The sequence below is a fragment of the Trachemys scripta genome, chromosome 4 (assembly GCF_013100865.1).
Source record: "Trachemys scripta elegans isolate TJP31775 chromosome 4, CAS_Tse_1.0, whole genome shotgun sequence".
Taxonomy (NCBI): Eukaryota; Metazoa; Chordata; order Testudines; family Emydidae; genus Trachemys; species Trachemys scripta.
The window spans coordinates 24,387,953-24,405,905 of NC_048301.1; the positions used below are offsets into that span (position 1 = coordinate 24,387,953).

General features: G+C 41.5%; 1 protein-coding gene across 3 annotated transcripts in view; it reads right to left on the reverse strand.

Annotated features, from left to right (window-relative positions):
• The window catches only part of EML1 (EMAP like 1), a 183,965-nt gene that overhangs the window by 9,125 nt on the left and 156,887 nt on the right, over positions 1–17,953 (reverse strand). For all 3 annotated transcript variants that reach the window (XM_034768149.1, XM_034768148.1, XM_034768147.1), the window contains 4 exons: positions 15,943–16,042; positions 7,979–8,133; positions 6,072–6,197; positions 5,635–5,766 (listed from right to left, as the gene is read on the reverse strand). In XM_034768149.1, coding sequence (XP_034624040.1) covers positions 5,635–5,766; positions 6,072–6,197; positions 7,979–8,133; positions 15,943–16,042 — 513 coding nt within the window. The remainder of the gene's footprint in view (positions 1–5,634; positions 5,767–6,071; positions 6,198–7,978; positions 8,134–15,942; positions 16,043–17,953) is intronic.

Here is a 17,953-nt window from a genome sequence, read left to right on the forward strand (position 1 = left end):
TTCTGTAGATTAGAGAAGAAAACTCAAGCATAAGTGGCTAAATTTTTTGGCAGATTTTTGTCATCGCATGTCAAAATTAACATGTATATGAAAGAGCTAAACAGAGAATAAAATAATAGTACTGCAAAAAACCCACATAATTTATTCATATTTTTATATTCTAGTCATTGCTCATACTGGAGTGAATATGGCAGACCTGCTAACAGGTTTATCAATTTGTAGTTGCCTTGCCTGTGGTTGCTGGTTCTAAGGGAGATTCTCCTTACTTTCAAGAGGTAGAGAGAGAGACCTATGTTTTTGCAATTTACTCACAAAATCATATGGATATTGGTAGCTAATATCTGTTGTTTCTATATTTATGTAGTCAAATCATTATAGTGGCCCAAGTGTGCTCAATTTTCCAAGGTTCCTAGGACCCAAACAAATGAGCAAATTCTGTGGTTTTAAATTCTCCTTTACATAAAACATAAGTTTAAATAAAAATTTTAATCTCAACAACAACCTGCTGGTGAACCATAATATTAAGACATTCATTGTTATATAGTTCAAATAGGCTATAGTATCAAATGAAAGATTTATCCACTCCAGGTAAGAAGCCAGTGACTTACGAAATAAGGTCTCTAAGATGCTTCAAAGTGGATGTGAGAAGATTATTGTCAAGGTGATTGATAGTTGAAATCCTGCTTTAATCAAGCAAAGAGTATTTGGATGACTGCCTTATCTTTATAAAAATCTGGCTAGATGGATTTATTTTTATGAGTCCTTGATTTCAATAGACTAAATTGCTGCTATAGTTAAAATGTACCTCTCTCTGAAGAATCAAAATGACTAGCGTGGATTTTTATCTCCTCGGTAATAAGAAAAATACTTATTTATTTAGTGTTTTATATCCTCAAAGGCCTGTCTGACTACTAACAAATTCATTCTAGTATTTACTCATTTATTTAGTGTTTTATATCCTCAAAGGCCTGTCTGACTATTGACAAATTAATTCTAGCATTTACTTATAACCAGCCAAACCCTTAATCCTACTTTTGAGATGAGAGCAAAAAATAAACTAAGCTGTATCATGGACTGATCCTTACTCGTCTCTTTTCAGGACAAGGTTAGAAGGTTAAGGACCTGGTTTGCTAGCTAGTGGAACTTGCTGCACTTCAGAGAGCTCTGAGGAAGAACTTCATCTTGCTAACAGACTACTCAATAGATGATATGGTGGTACATTATAATATTCTGTTGTCCTTTGCCATCAATACAATGACTTCTAAATGCCCCCTTCTCAAAATGAGTCCTAAAAAAAGGATATTAAGTAAAATTTTAAGTCTTGTTTCACCACTTTAGACCTATTTAATTTTCTAATTTGATCTTTTTCTCAGAACAAGAACAAGCGGCTCAGATATAGTAACAGTAATCTCCAACCTTTCACTACTATATATATATAAAATAAAAGTGTATTTTTATACTCAACAGAGTGAGCTATGAGGCACACATCAATATATTCAACTGAATACATGCAGTGGCTTACTGATACAATGCTGACATACATTAAAAATACATATGCAGAGAGACCTCATGGATCCATTCTCCACTTCATTATATGTATACAAGTCTTACTAGTGTTATACCACAATGTAAAGAGTTTTTAAATTATTACTGTGTGCCTTTTCTAAATTAATTTAAGTCTGATTTGAAGTCTGATAAGACCAGAGAGGGGTATATGTTAATATCTTATAGCCCAGGTCATAGTACAAATCAACTTTAACTTCTCTTAAGGAACTACTAAAATCTATTTTTTCACATTCCTGCATACTCCACTACAACAGGAAGCTTGTTTCCAAAGTTTATTCTTCTTCAAAATGCAACATCAAAGGCTTAGGTGCCAGTTGTAGCATATATTTCCTTAGAACAGGTTTTCCAGGATCCTGTGTTTTGGTAGTTTCATTTGTAATTGGTCGTGACTTTTTAAAAATATGTTATCAGAGAAAGTAAGTTTTTACCTAAAGTGTATTGATTAATTTTTTGCCTCTAGGTTATAACCCAACACAATTTCACATGAACAATAAGAATTTTGTCTCTCTTAAGAATAATTGTATCTGTCATTTTGATTTGGCCGCTCCTAAGGGCAACCTACAGAGAAGCTTATTTTAAATCTTTGGAAATTCTCTTTCCATGACAAATATGTTAAACAGTATGTAGTGGGGCGGCTGTCCCACTCCATGAGAAAAGGGCTGGAACAGGCCAGAGAGGCTGCGCAGACCAGCAGCCAATCAGCAAAGGCCTGTGGAGAGCCAATCAGGGCAAAGAAAGAGGCAGCCAATCAGGGCTGGGCCCTATATAAAGGCTGCCTAGCAAAGGAGAGGGCAGTCTCTCCCTGACTAGCAAGGGAGGAGGACTGGTTCCTGAGGTAAGGAGGTAGTACCTTGGACACAGCAGTGCTGGGCAGGCTTGGGGGAGCCGAGGAGAACTCCGGCCCATTACCTGCCAGGCTGTGGCCCCTGACTAGAAGGGCTGAGAAGATGCAAGGGGCCAAAGGGGAAGTGGCCCAGGGAAGGTAGATGGACAAGAGGGGAGAGAAGCTGCTGCTAGGGGGTCCCTGGGTTGGGACCCAGAGTAGCGGGTGGGCCTGGGTCCCCTCCTTGAACTGCACCTGGCCAAGGAGGAGTGTGGCTGAGACAGATTGCAACTTGCCCCTGAGGAGAGGGGCTAGACTTTGGGGTTGTGGTTGGCCACTGAGGCAGGTGTAAGCTGAAGGACTGTTGTTACCCTCCCCTCCCACTCTGCCCCCTGGAAGGGGGTGAGATTGGGGTAGTGGGTGCTGCCGGACAGCAGTGTCCTGAAGTGAGTGGGGAGCAAGACGGTTCCCAAATCAGCAGAGCAAACAGCGGGCAAGACACCCCGCGCAGAGGGTGCTCCACAGCTGACTAGCTAATTCCAGGAGCAACCAGCAGTGGTGAATCCTGACCCCATTATACAGTACAATAATTAGAAAGGTAGGGAAAATGTAATGCCACTGTCATACCTGGAAGGTCTCCATCCTATCTCTCACAATGATTAGCTTTTGATTTTTAAAATCTGGACTGCCATTCTCCTTTTTAAATGGCTAGTTTCTAAGCTTAGCTAGTACAGGCCAATTTGTCTTTATCTCCCAGGTACTAAACTGTAAACTTTCTGCAGTGTCCTAGTTCTCCCAAGTGTAAAAACAGCTGATATGGTCTCTTCAATCAAGGCGGAAGCTTCCCCTGTCAACATAAGCAGGGGTCAATTTATCGTGTCTAGTCTAGATGCGATAAATTGACCGCCGAGCACTCTCCCGTCGACTCCGGTACTCCACCAGGGCAAGAGGCGCAGGCAGAGTCAACAGGAGAGTGTCAGCTGTCGACTTACCCCAGTGAAGACACCACGGTAAATAGATCTAAGTACATTGAGTCCAGCTACGTTATTCGCGTAGCTGAATTTGCGTAACTTAGATCGATTTCCCCCTTCCCCCACAGTGTAGACCAGGCCTTATGTCAGTGGGAGGAAGGCTGTAGTGTGGACACTGACATAATTAAGTCGACATAAGCTGCCTTATGTTGACCTAACCGTGTAGTGTAGACTAGCCCTTTGTTAGTGTGGTAGTTTTCACTTGAGAGCTTGGGTGGCTGATGGAGAATCCATGCCAGATTTTTTAAAATTTACTTTATAAGTTACTGTCAAACTTTTCCCGTTTATGGAGGGTATTACAGATATGGAAATTTCCTGCAATATTACTAAAAAACCTTAGTGTATTAAGGTTACCTATTTGTGTGGTCCTGGAATGGGATTGAATATAACCTTTGGGGAAACATGTGATGTGAGGGCTGGGAGTTCAAAGGAGTATATTGAAAATTTTGTAGCCAGAATGGACTTTTGGGACAATAAGTGTTAAGTGGATTTCCTGGGATACCCTTGGGAGAGGTTAATGCAAATTGCCCAACTCCATTTATGCAAAAATCTAGCCTGTTGAAACTACACTCTGAGGAGAGGGTCTTTGTCTGCTGTTTACCTGTCACCAAAGACCAAGATCAAAGGCTCCAAGCTGTATAAAGAAACAGCTTCTCTGCCTGCCTTGGTTCTGGTTCTGAATCTAAGACAGTTATGAACTTGTAATCACAAGGAAAACCCAGTTGTAGGTTTTGAGGGACTGACACCTACCAGAGCCCAAGGCTGGAGTTGGGTAATCTCTGGTAAATTTTTTAGCATGCATGTAGGTTCTTTTATTGTTTTTAACATGGGTTTTTTTTGTAATGCTTTCACCTTAAGAATCAATGTGCTCACTTGTAAAGGACTGTGTGGTAATTTATAACTACTGACAATTGCTCTGGTCATAGTCTTTGGAGAGAAAGCAAAGAGCAGATGCTGGCCTTTTAGGTAGTCTGGCTTGCTGGGAATATCAGTGTAAATCAGAAAGCTGTGCAGCCTTACCACCCAAGTCAGGAGGCAGAGAGACACGAGTCTCTCACCAAGAGAGGTGATGGCTGGGATCCAGTAATCTTTAAGTGGGTGCCCTACGTGGATTGTGGAGAGGGAATGCAAGTGTAGTTGCCCTGACCTGTGAAAGTGGGCAAGAAGGGAAAATTGAGAAGTAGCTTAAGTCACCACAGGACACTATATGGCTCATATGAAGAATCTACTCTCTGTTTACTTTAAAAAGAAGATTATAAATACAGACTGCTGGGTAGTTGTGATGGTGGATTTCCATAGCTGAGGAGCAGAATCCGTAGCTTGTTTCCTATAAACAGCACTAACCTCCCTTGAGTGCTATCTTCTCTATCTAGATTGTTGAAAAGGAAACAAGCTATACCAGGCATTAAAAAAGGACTAAATCAGTACTTATTTCTTCTTTTAAGTGCTCAAAAATAGATACATTATAACATAACTAATATGAGTTCCCAAATGCAGAATTAGGTGACCTAACTTATAAGTACAAGTAAGAAATTTAGACCCTGCATCAATATACTCCCTCAATATCCATAGAACAAAAGTTGCATACCAGAGAGGGGAGGAGGGTAGAAATTAGTTTGAAGACTTACGGCTTGTCTACACAATGGGGTAATGTGTGCTACATGGGTGTGATTTCTAAAGTGCACTAACATGTTGTAGCATTGACAGATCTGTGTAGAGCCTGTGGCTGTGTACCAAACATTCCTTAGTGCACTTAGCATTAGATAGCAGGGTCTATAGAGACCAATTAATGTGCAACACGTCAGTGAGCTTTAGAAATCCCCCATAGTGTGCATTGCTGCTTCATATAGACAAATAATTATTAGGCTGGGCACATCTGCCACTTCTCAAAAATGATAAAATGCCAAATGTCTTCCAGTTTCAGTTTTGTGATTTTTCTTCTGAATAAAATAAGTGCCTAAAGCACAGTATACTTTTTGTATTATACCACAGCCAAGTTAGCTTTGGGTTAGCAAAAGGGTCAGTGGTTTAGAATGTTTGGCTTAACACTACTACAGGTTTTAGAATTGTACAAACATTTTCAAAAAGTTAAAGTATATACTATCTCACTGATTCTTCCCCTCCTTTTATAATCTAACAAACATTTTTTTAAATTAACTTATTTGAAAAGCTTTATTCTATGAAAGAGAAGAGTGTGGGCTTAATAGTATATACCTCTATAATTTTGTTCCAGACAGGACGATGACTGGTAGCATCCCAGAGAGTAATGTGTTTGTCATGTCCACAAGTGAAAAACTGAGGTTTAGAGGGATGGATGGCTAGTCCCCATAGCTCATCAGTGTGACCCTATACAAATACAAACAAAGTTTCTTCAGATGATGGACAGTAACATCCTAGTTAACACCTTTAATGAAGTTTAATTCTTCCCAATTAATGTGATTAGAATTAGCTTACTGTATAAATAAGCCTTCAGAAATTCTGCTGAGTTTCGATATGTACTTATTTGATCAGTTTCTTTATTGCTGAAGTCACTGTGCTAGTAAATTAATTAAATAGTTCTGTATTTTCATAACATTAGACAAGTTATATTATTGCGCTTACATATTTTAAAACATTAATGCTTTTTATTAGTTTGCGAGGAAACAGCTCACCTGGGTAATTGGAAAAAAGTCTCCTGATAGAGTGCCTTGTAGAACAAAGTTTCTAGTAGTGCCTATCAATACAACATCACCTTTCCCTTCTGCTACTGTTCTTATTGGACCAAACTGCTCTGGAATCTGTGATCATAATAGATAAATGGACTGGTAAGTCAGATGGTACAAAATGGTTTCTCAAGTGTTAATCTGTTGTTTTAAGTATTTATTTCAAGATATATGGCCTTACAAATGGATTTTTTTAAAGCAGTCACACAGCTCTGAGTCTGGTCAAATACAGGGCTATACAATTTAATATAAAAGAATAGAGGACACCATGGGCAGATCCTCGGCTGGTGCAAACTGTCATAGCTCCACTGACTTCAATAGAGCTACAATAATTTATATAATACTCAGGGCCAGCTCCAGGCACCAGCTTAACAAGCAGGTGCTTGGGGCGGCCCAGGGAGAGGGGCAGCATGTGTGGCAATTCCGGGGCAGCAGGTCTCTCACTCCCTCCGCCGATTGCGGCTTTTTATTTTATTTTTGTGCTTGGGGCGGCAGAAATGCTGGAGCCGGCCCTGATAATACTAAACAAAAAGGCATCTACACTAATAGGACATAAAATCTGTGCAACTAAAACCAAGTAAAAACAACAAAGAGTCTGGTGGCACCTTAAAGACGAACAGATTTATTTGGGCATAAGCTTTCGTGAGTAAAAACCTCACTTCTTCGGATGCATAGAGTGAAAGCATAGTAGATACAGACTAACACGGCTACCCCCTGATACTTTAAAACCAAGTAAGTCAGCAAATGAAAATGTTATGTTTCCTATAGCAATTAATTCAACCACATTTTATAAATTGTGAAATATTAATATTGGATCAAGTCTTTTTGTATACAAAATCCTTTTCTTTTTTTAAAGAAATTAAAAATCCCTAAGCTGCTCTTGGAGGTACTGACAGGTTTTGCATAAGTACAGCATCTATTGCTTCTGCAAGTGTACACTGCTTTAATTGCACCCAACTTTCTGCTTTCTAGAAGACTCCGGTGCAATCTGGTGCACAGAGCTCAACAATGTGGAAAATTTGACTAGAATAAATGATTTAATAATAAGCCATTATTAAAAAAAAACATTATTGGGGGTGGGGAGGTAGGGTGAGAATAACAGAGCAGGAAGTCTGAACATTTTCAGTAGTTAAAGTCAGGGAAAGCCCAAAAGCAGGTGTTCTTACTTGATTTAGAAAACTGACACACTACCCAAGTTGCCAATGCATGTGCAATGCCTCTAGAGCATCTAGTACACTTCACCCACCAGAATATACAGTTTTCCTCTGATCATGCTCTTTACATAGTGTCTAAATGGTCACATAACTCTGTTTGCTTTTTCAGATGTAACAAATGCACTCACTGGGACTATTCCTCTATAAAGCTTGAATTTGCAAATTCCTACATAATGGCTCAAGAAATTTTAGTAAAAAAATGTTAAAATTCACCGTTGGACTAAGACCAAGCATGGAAAGTGATAAAAACCATCATCATCACCATCTTGGTTTTGGAAAATAAAACGTGTGAAAGTAGTTTAGTATTTACTATTGCCAAACACTGTAATAACCTGAAATTTAAAAATGCCTGTCACTATTAATAATTTGACAAAGAAGGGCAGAATTTATATAAGCAAAATTTAATTAGGTGCTTTCCTACCAATGAATGGATGTATTACATTAAAAAAGACTATTTAACAAATCAGTTAATGTATCATTATAGTGATAAGAATCATATTCTATTTATTGATTTGACTGGGACTGCCACAGAATGAGGAGTCCTAAACAAGAGTGCTGATTTAGGGAGCACAGTTCATAAGAAAGTTCATTTTAATTTTCCACTTAAAGTAATAAGTAAAATTTAAAGATCAGTAATATCACCTCAGTCTTGTGAAGTTTTTGATAATTCCCATTCCAAGATATTAGTTTTCTGTCTTTTCCACCTCCTGATACTAGTGTACCATCTCGCAGCATGCAAAGTGCAAAAATGCCACCCTCGTGGGCTCCTTGAAGTGCATAGCTTATTCTATTTGTACCTAGACATATGAAGAAAAGAGGTTATTACTGAAATATTTATTTCATTGGATAATTTTTACTTTATTTTTCACAGCAACCTCAAGTCTGGAGTTATAGTCAATGGTTATATGTGTCATAGCTCAAAGAGTAAATCTCTTAAGTGGCATATACCCAACTACGTTGACTTACAGGTTTTACTTGCAATTGAGAATCACAATGATTGTGAACGACAAGGAGAAAATATTAACAAATCCATTATTTAAACTTGCATTTTCCAACCAAGCATGGGTAACGTTTTTTTAAGCAATCCTTACATCTTAAAAAAGTGAGGGGCCAATATAAGTTGTTAAACTGATATTGTTTGTTTGCTTTTTAATCATTTATTTTAACTGCAGATAAATTGAATTTGTTTGGATCACAACATTCTTCTCTGTTTCCTGTTTTTAGGAGGGGAAAAGCCTTCCACTTAGGATATTACAAGCAGGTAGAAGCAATATTTGCCTTCAAACAGCAGCAAAAATCAGAATCTCTGCAGCACAGAGATGGGGAAGGAAAAAACACCTGTGCCTGTCCCAAAAGAATTGGCCAGGTGAGGCAGTCTTTGCAAGGGCAAGTATTCCCTCTGCTACTACCACCTCCTCCCACCACCCAAGAAAGATTTAAAATTGTCTGTTTGGGGAAGAAGAGTGCTGCTGACCATAGGAGAAACTAGTGGGCCAACTAGCATTAACTCAAACTGACCTCCTGAGCACTGCACTCCCTATGCAAAGCCACTGGCTGCTGCCCGCCCACCTGTTTACCCCCGCTCCCTTTCCAACAGCACAAAAGGAAAGCTGGGAGGAAGGGAGAGGAAACAGCTGTGTAGTTCCTAGCCCAGACCGTCTAACTCTACTTGGAATGGATGGGTGTCAAATCTCTTGCTTTGAGGTATGACTGGTGGAGATCTGAGGAAAGAGAAGAGAGAAAGGAGCTGAGCTAAAATACTATTTCCTCCGTCTTCCCCAACAGCAGTACAAAGTGCCTGTGAGGAGCAGAAGTAGAAGCAGAGATGAGCTGACCAACAGCACGCAGGTGGGCAAAGCTCTACAAGAGTAGATCATTGGGGTTTCAGTTCATACTTCCTTGCCTGGGGATTTCACCAACCCTTCCTCCTCTGCCCTACAGAGTTGATTTTCAGTCTCTTGGGAGATGGAACAGAGGTGCCTATGACTCATATCCCATCTCCCTTTGCTGGCAGACCCTGTTGGGGGGTTCTCCTAACCCCATTATCTCCCCAACAGTAAATATCCTTAGGGTATTGTTGCTGTTTGTCTTCATGCAAATGCTGCTGCCTGAAGCCTAAGACAGAGGCTTTTCTTTCTAGAAATCTCAAACAGAGAATTAGTGAGGGACCATGAAGCTATCCACAATTGTTTTCTTAAAAATCTGAGCCACTCCGTTTAACTCTCACATTTTATTAGAGAATGAAATTGATGGAGGTGGTGTTTCTGTGATTAAAACTGTAGATTCAGATTAATAAGTAGAGCAGCAGCATATTGTCATTTTTAGTTGTTCTAACTGTTCTAAATAAAAGCACTGTAACCTTTTCAGGCCTACTGTTATTGTGACACCTCAAATAATCTGTCAAGGGTTTTTTGTTAATTAAGGGACCTGCTCTCCTATCAATACACAGGCATAACTTCAGTAGTACATGTGATCACCATAAGGAAACTAGACCTATACTGTTCATACTGTAGCTTGTACTTATTTTGATTAAATAAAAACTTTTTCTGCCACTTCTCCTATTTGTCAGTAATATCCATAACACTCTGCATAGCAGTTTGTTTTTATTTTCATCTTGGGCTCTGCAATTTAACACTTGAATACAGAGAGCACATTACATTTCAGTATGGTGCTATGACTGCCAAACATACAGCTGCTAAAACCTGGGAACAGAAAATCAAATTCTATTTGATTAGACTTTGGCAGAGGCCCCCAGAGAAGTCAAGTTTATCCTTTGTTAAAAATGTAGTAATTTTTGCCTAAAAATTCACAGCAACACCTTTAAAAAACTGTTATTTACCTGTACAGTAACTATTGTTCTTTGAGATGTTTTGTGGACCATAGGTGTATGCAGGGCCGATGGTGGGGGGGGGGGAAAAGCCGGTACAAATTACCGGGGCCCGGCAGTCCAGAAGGGGACCTGGGGCCTGGCTTCCCTACCCCCTTGTCGGCCCCATTTAGCCGGTCCGCCCTTGCTGGGGGTCCCGAAAATTTTTTTTCACTGGGGCCTGAACCTGCTCTCAGCGGCCCTGGGTGTATGTGTGCCCAATGCACTCGAGTCAGACTTTTGCCAGCAGTAACACTAGGTGGCGCACGTGCCCCTGCTCCCCTGATGCTCAAAGTCAAAGGCATAAAAGAGATGTAGCTGCTGCCTTCCTTTACATTCCTTCACACCCACCATCTAACTAATGCCCAAAGTAGCAGGGATGATGGGAGGGTTGTGGAACGCATATGTGCACAAAACATCTCAAAGAACAGATAAGTAACTGTTTTTTCTCTTTTGAGTGATTGTGTACATATACATTCTACTATAGGTTAATACGTAATAACCAACATGGATTTGTCAAGAAGAAAATCATGCCAAACTAACCTAATTTCCTTCTTTGACAGGGTAACTGGCCTAGTAGATTGGATTGAAGCAGTAGACATAATATTTCTTGATTTTTAGTAAGCCCTTTGACACAATCCCACATGACCTTCTTATAACAAAACTACAGAAATGTGATCCAGATAAAATTACTATAATTTGGGTGCATAACTGATTGCAAGAGTAATTATTAAGGCTGCAAGTCTGTCACGGTTGTCACAGATTCTGTGACCTCTGACTTCTGCAGCAGCAGCAGCAGTTTGGGTGTGTGGGAGGGGGCTCAGGGCTAGGGGCTGGAGGTTGGGGAATGAAGGGGGGCACTTACTTCTCGGTGGGGGGCTCCCCAACTCCCACTGGCATGGCCCCCCTGCAGCTCCTAGGCAGCGGAGGGGCTGGGGAGTGTCCGTGCTGCATGCTGCCTGCAGGCCCCACCCCCACAGCTCCTATTGGCTGTAATTCCCGGCCAATGGGGCTTGCGGCAGCCGGCGCTTGTGGCAGGAGCAGCGGAGCTCCTGTCCTGGCTCCTCCGCTGCCTAGGAGCTGCAGGGACACAGAGCCGGATACAAAACCCCTGCCAACCCTTCCTCCACCAGCACCTGCAGCGGCCCTGGACCACCCCTGCCAGAGCACCTGCAGCTCCCTGCCCAAGTTTTAGCCCGTGAATTTTTGTTTATGGCCCATGACCTGTCCATGACTTTTACTAAAACTACCCGTGACTAAAACGTAGCCTTAGTAAACTATCAATGGTTCACTGTAAAACTGAGAGGATGTATCTAGTGAGTCCCACAGGGGTCTGTCCTGAATTAGATACTATTCAATATTTTCTTAAGTGACTTGGATAATGGAGTGCTGCATATGCTTACAAAATCTGTGATGACATCAAGCTGGGAGGGGTTGCAAGCACTTTGAAGGGCAGGATTAGAATTCAAAATGACCTGGACAAATTGGAGAATTGGTCTGAAATTCAATAAAGACAAGTGCAAAGTACTATAATCCGGAGGAAGTACTAATACAAAATGGGGACTAAGTGGCTAAGCAGAAAGTGATCTGGAGGGGGGGGGGGTATAGTTGACTCATATTCAGTTTTTGACCCACTATCTGTTGCAATTGCAAAACAGGCTTAATAATATTCTGTGGTGTATTAACAAGAATGTTATATGTGAGACATGGGAGGTAACTCTCCCGCTCTATTTGGCACTGGTAAGGCCACAGCTGGAAGCACGGTGTCCAGTTCGGGCGGCACACTATAAACTCCAGAAGAGTGCTACAAAAATTATAAAAGGTTTGGTAAACCTGACCTATGAGGAAAGGTTAGAACAATCTTGGCATGTTTAGTCTTAAGAAAAGAAGACTGGGGCGGAGGGGAGAGAAACACACCCCATAACAGTCCTCAAATATATTAAGAGCTGTCATAAAGAGGACAGTCCTCAATTGTTCTCCATGTCCACTGAAGGTAGGACAAAAAGAAATCGGCTTAATCAGCAGCAAAGGAAATTTAGGTTAGTTATTAGGAAAAAAAACTTTCTAACTATAAGGACAGTTAAGCACTGGACCATGCTTAAGGGAGATGGTTGAATCCCTGTCACTGGAGGTTTTTAAGAACAGGTTAGACAAACACCTGTCTGGGATGGTCTAGGTTTACTTGTTCCTACATCAGTGCGGGAGGCTAGACTAGATGACCTTTTGAGGTCCCTTACAGCCCTACATTTCTATGATTCTATTAAAGTATGTGCCTTGCAAAATGAGGGCAGCATACCAGTCCTCCATTTCCAAGAAAAGGCTAATACATGCAAGGTAACCATCCTGAACTGGATTTTCCTGATCCCCTGTTCAAGTTTATTGGATCTGGGATGGGTCAAAGACCATCTTTCTTTTGGGGGATCAGGAAGTAGCAGGAACAAAAGCCTTTCCATCTGTGTTGATGAGAACTCCCTCTATTGCTTCCAGATCCAAAAAGAGACTGTACTTCTTGTATTAATGCACCCCGTGAGATGAGTCCCTGAAAAGGCACAGGGAAGGTGTGTTGATGAAGGGAAGGGAATTGAACTGGATAACATATTGTTCCTTTACAACAGTGCTGAGAACCCAACTATCTGAGGATATTCCTGTCCATGCACTGTAGAAGGAAGATAGCTGGTTTCCAAATGGAGGGGGATCAAAATTTTTGAGATGGTTTACACTTGATATGCTGTCCTCGAGTGTGACGTTAAAATGACTGTTTCAAAGCTGACATCTGGTGAGAAGGGCCTGCTGTGGATGAAACTGATGTGTGATTTCCACGTAGAGAAATCTGAGGTCTCAAGTGATAGTAAAACCTATGTTATGCTTGTGGTCAACTATTTCATCTTCCTCACTGGGGTATAGACCCTCAGAGAGCGAAGAGTGGAATGGGAATCTTTTAACATACAGCATTGTCAGTCTTCTGGAAGAAGAACTTAGTACCCTCAAGGGCAAGTCTTCTATTGTATTTTGTAGTTCCCTTGGGATTCCAGAGGTCTGCAACCAAGAAGAACACCTCAGGGAGATGGCTGTCACAACTGAATGTGAAGATGTGTCACATGAGTCAGTAGCCACTTGGAGAGACGTCTGAGCAATGAGATGACCTTCAGTGACTATGGCCAAGAACTGCTCTTTATAATCCCCTGGTAACTTGTCTACATATTTAGAAATTGCAGACCAAATAATAAAGGAATACTTTGCCAATAAAGCTTGATAATTTGGGATTCTCATTTGAAGACTTACAGTGGTGCAGCCTTTCAACCATGTAAATTCAATCTCTTAAACTGTCTTTGGGGTAGCATTGGGGAATGACTGCCTCGATAGTTCATTTGCCACAGTAATAACTAAGGAATCTGTTGTAGGGTGAATGAAAAAATAATCATATTCTTGTTGGGGAACCTGATATCATCTATCCACCAATGAATTGAAGCTGGTGTCTGCCAAAGGGCTTGGTTCCAGTAGGCATTGGTTAATAGGAAGGACAACCCCTCCTGGGGGGATTGGAGTCTGCAGCATATTTAATAGTTTGTGCAGGTTCTTTTGCACAAGTTCTGCATGCACTCCTAAGGAAGCAGCCACTCTCCTCATGAGGTCTTGAAAGACCTTGAAGTCTTCAGGTGGAGGTAAAGTTGACTCCAGTGTGATAGCCTCCTCTGGAGAAAAGGAAGAAATGCAAGGAGGAATATTCAGGGGTTCCTCTGTTGATACCTCTTGGTCTGTGGATTCTGTCAAGGGGTGATCTTGTGGTTTCATGGAGCTTCACAAGTAGCTACAGGAGCTGGAGAAGGTGACTCCTCCTGCATTGTGTAGTTGGTGGAGGTCCAGAAAGCCTTGGAGAAGCCCACAAGGCCCAAGTTTTTGTAGTGCTCATGGTGGAGGGCACCATACTGGGGCATCTTTATAATTGTAGTGATCTTGATCCCTGGGCTGTGTATCCCTAGAATAAGACCTGCATAGAGATCTGAAAGACCTTAGAGATAAAGGTCTTTCATGGTCAGAGTCCAACAACGAGAAAATATAACTCTCCTCAGTAAATGGAGGTATCAGTCCTATGCCCAGACCTCCAACACCCCCTGGAAATACATGATGTTGCCCCCAAAATACTGACATTGAAGAAGTATCTAACAGTGCCAGAGGAGGAGACAAGGTGAACAGAATGGTGAAAGATGAGTCGATGTTGACCATGCTAATGTGTACTGGACTGAAGATGCAGAAGCTGTAGTGGCAGGTGCCGGAAGAGCTGATGGAACTAAGGGAGGAGCAGACAGAGCTGAAGCAGCTGCAGTTAGAGTTGGCTGATGCAGCAGAGGTAAGTACAGTAAAGGGAAACACAGTAAATCTCTTGCCACATGAAAGGCTTGTGGCATTAACGGCACCAACAACAGACGTAAGTTTCCAGCCGCAGGAGCTGGTACCGGATCCAACAGTGCCAGGGTTGAAGATCTCTCTGGTAACAGAGATGGCACCAGTCCCAACAGCCCTGCTGGAGTCAATAATGCCACCTCAGATGGCACTAGTGTGTTGGTGCTTGGGCCCATACCTTGGCACCACAGGACTTTTTGTGAGATTAGGAGTGTGGCCTATCAGCCTCAGAAAGTTTTGAAAGCTTTGATGAAGCTGCAAGACAGGAAGATCTAAGCTTTGGAGCTGTGGCAACCAGAGGGGCACTCCTTGTGGAGGACCTCTCTACTTTCTTGTGGTTAGGGTCAGGCTCTGAAGAGGGACACATCGCCTTGTAGAGAAGATGAACCTTCAGACAGAAATCTCATGGAGAACAGGGAACTGATTAGGCGAGACATGTGGAGGAGAAATTCCCTAATGTGGAAGCAGAAAAGTAAGAGAAAAAGGAGGATCTGGGGGTAGATGTCTTTAGACCACTTAAGGATTGGGCAAAAGGAAACCAACCCTAACAACACAAGAGTTGTAGGAGATGCTGTTTTCGCCTTGCTTTCAGTTGATAAGGATGGAATGCTGACTTAAGCAGAAACCTTGAAATAAGCTGGCATCTGGAGGGAATTTGTATAAACAAAGGAGAACCGTTAGCCGTTGATGTATGTAACGGGAAGGTATAAATACTTGTCTTATACTGCTTGTAAGGGGAAGATCCTCCTAAGCTCAGGGGATCCCCCTGTCCGACCGCAGTCTTCTCTTGCAATTGCTCGTAATAAACTGTCTCTGACTTGTTGCCAACAAACGCAGAGTGAGGATTGTTTTCTTCCACACTAACAAATTAGGCAGCAGTTATGTTTATCAGTGACAGGGATAACAGCCATGCATGTGGCACACTGTTTAAATCCGGGGTATTTCTGCATGGCAAAAATCACTAAAATCACTGTCAGCTAATTGCCTACTAAACTATAACGATAGTAAATGAATTATAACTATATACAAAGTGAGAAATTCTCTTTCTAAGCTGGCTAACCGAGGCTCAAGAGTGATGGAGAGCTCCAGTTCTTGCCATAAGAAGGAACTGAGAAGGAGGCAGCGGTCATGCCCCTTTTATGCCCTTGGCTATAACCACAAGGAAGGCAGGATTGCATGCGCTGCCTAGTGGTACTGCTGTCAGAATTATCTGACTCAAATGCACTGGGCACAGATACACTTACAGTGGAATGTATACGTGCACAATCACTTGAAGGAAAATAAACAGTTCTATTTCAATGTAGTATACAATGCAGTGTTATAATCTGTCTTGTTTTACCTTTTCCCCAGACTAAGATGTTTCCACTTGAGTCTCCTGTAATTGTATCACCATTTTCAGAAAAGGTCACACACAGGACAAACTTTGGCTTCTCTTGTTTCTGTATGGTAGAGAATTAGTACATTTACAGCAACACACAGTCCATTCCTTTTAGCTGTATGTATTTAATTCAATTTAGTCCTAATATTAATACTGTAATATTTTCTTTTTATTCATCTGAAAAAAAAAAGCAGGAGCTACTAGAGGCCTTCAGAAATTAAGTTCTGCAAACACTGTCAGAAAAGCTTGAGATTTCTTTCAGAGTAGCAGCCGTGTTAGTCTGTATCCGCAAAAAGAACAGGAGTACTTGTGGCACCTTAGAGACTAACAAATTTATTAGAGCATAAGCTTTCATGGACTGGAAGTGGGCTGTAGTCCACGAAAGCTTATGCTCTAATAAATTTGTTAGTCTCTAAGGTGCCACAAGTACTCCTGTTCTTTTTGAGATTTCTTTGAAGAACAACGAGGAAGTTCTGTGAGGCGTAGGTGCTCCAGGTATATTTGTTCTGGAAGTAACAAATGCATCTGTTATACTTTCTCAGCTTAACTGAGGCTATCCTTAAAAATGCATTTAAAAATGAAAACAGAAAATGTCAAGGCACATATTTAAGAGTTCCAACTTTAAAATGTTTATAACTTTACAATTACTTGAATAATTTTCTTCAACTTGGCTTGCTTAAGGAGACAGATTTTAAAAAGTAGAACATGTTAAACACTGGAACATGTATAGCCCACATGATTTATACTGCAGCATTTGAAAAAAAAAATTAGCCCAAAGAAAGGGAGAGAAGCAGTGGGGAGGAGACATGGATTTTTTTTCTGAATATGCTATGTTTTGTGCACAGGTCTAGAGAAACTCAGCTAGAGGGCATTGAAACATCCAGAAGTAGGGCAAGGCAGTTACTAAGCATGCTCTGTAGCTGTTTGTGAAGCTGTATAAGACGTTTTCATTTAGGGCAAGCAGTTTTTACTCCTGGGGGAATTCTGCTCCAAAAAATTAAAAATTCTGCACATACTATTTGAAAATTCTTCAAAATTCTGCATATTTTATTTGTCAAAATAACATAATATAATCATGCCAGTTTCAATTATTTGGGTAATTTATTTCAAAATCTCTGTCAGCAAGTATGTCTGTAACAATACAGACCAAAAATAAAGAGTCTAGTAAAATTTTTTTGACAAATTCCTTACTAGGCATATTAATACAGAACTTTGAGTAATTCATTTAAATTACAATACAGAACAGTATTTCCTGCATGTGTCAGAAGCAGTGCAACGCTTGGGAGAGTCAGGAGTAATGGAAGAGCTGAGGGAGAGGGAAGGAGCCTAGGAGTGAACCTGGAGGGTGTTGGGTGTGTGTGCGAGAAGGTTTTTTGGGCGGGGATTGTTAGGGAATTGGAAAACCTCCCCCATGCAGACCCTGGCTAACCCCAAGCCCCTCCTATTCAATCAGGCACATTTGCCTGTCCCTCCACCCCTATCCCCATATGTCTCTGCAACTCCTCTCCCCCATCTCCAGGCTCAATTCTGTCACCCCACTACCTCCTGAGTCCATGCCCCAGTCTGTCCCCCCACTAGCCATTCTGAACCCCAGTTTATGATCCCCCAGCAGCCCTGGGTGCTTCGCTCTGTCCTAACCTGGCTCCGTGGGCAGGGTGCTGTGATGAACTTCTACTCCTGGGGGAATTCTGCAGCACTGGGCAGAGAATATTTCCCCCCCCACAGAAAATACATTCTGTTCCAGAAATGATGCAGTCTGCCTTTTGCCCACCAGAGGCCACTATGATGCCAGATTTCAGAGTAGCAGCCGTGTGCCAGAACAGCCAGCTGCATTCTTGCAGCTAGCTGTTCTGGTGCCACAGTGTCCTCTGGTGGGCAAAGGTGGAACAGCAGCACTTCTTGAGCAGAATGTATTTTATGCGGGAAAATACAAAATTATGTGGACAGAGGAATTCTGCACATCTGCAGATGT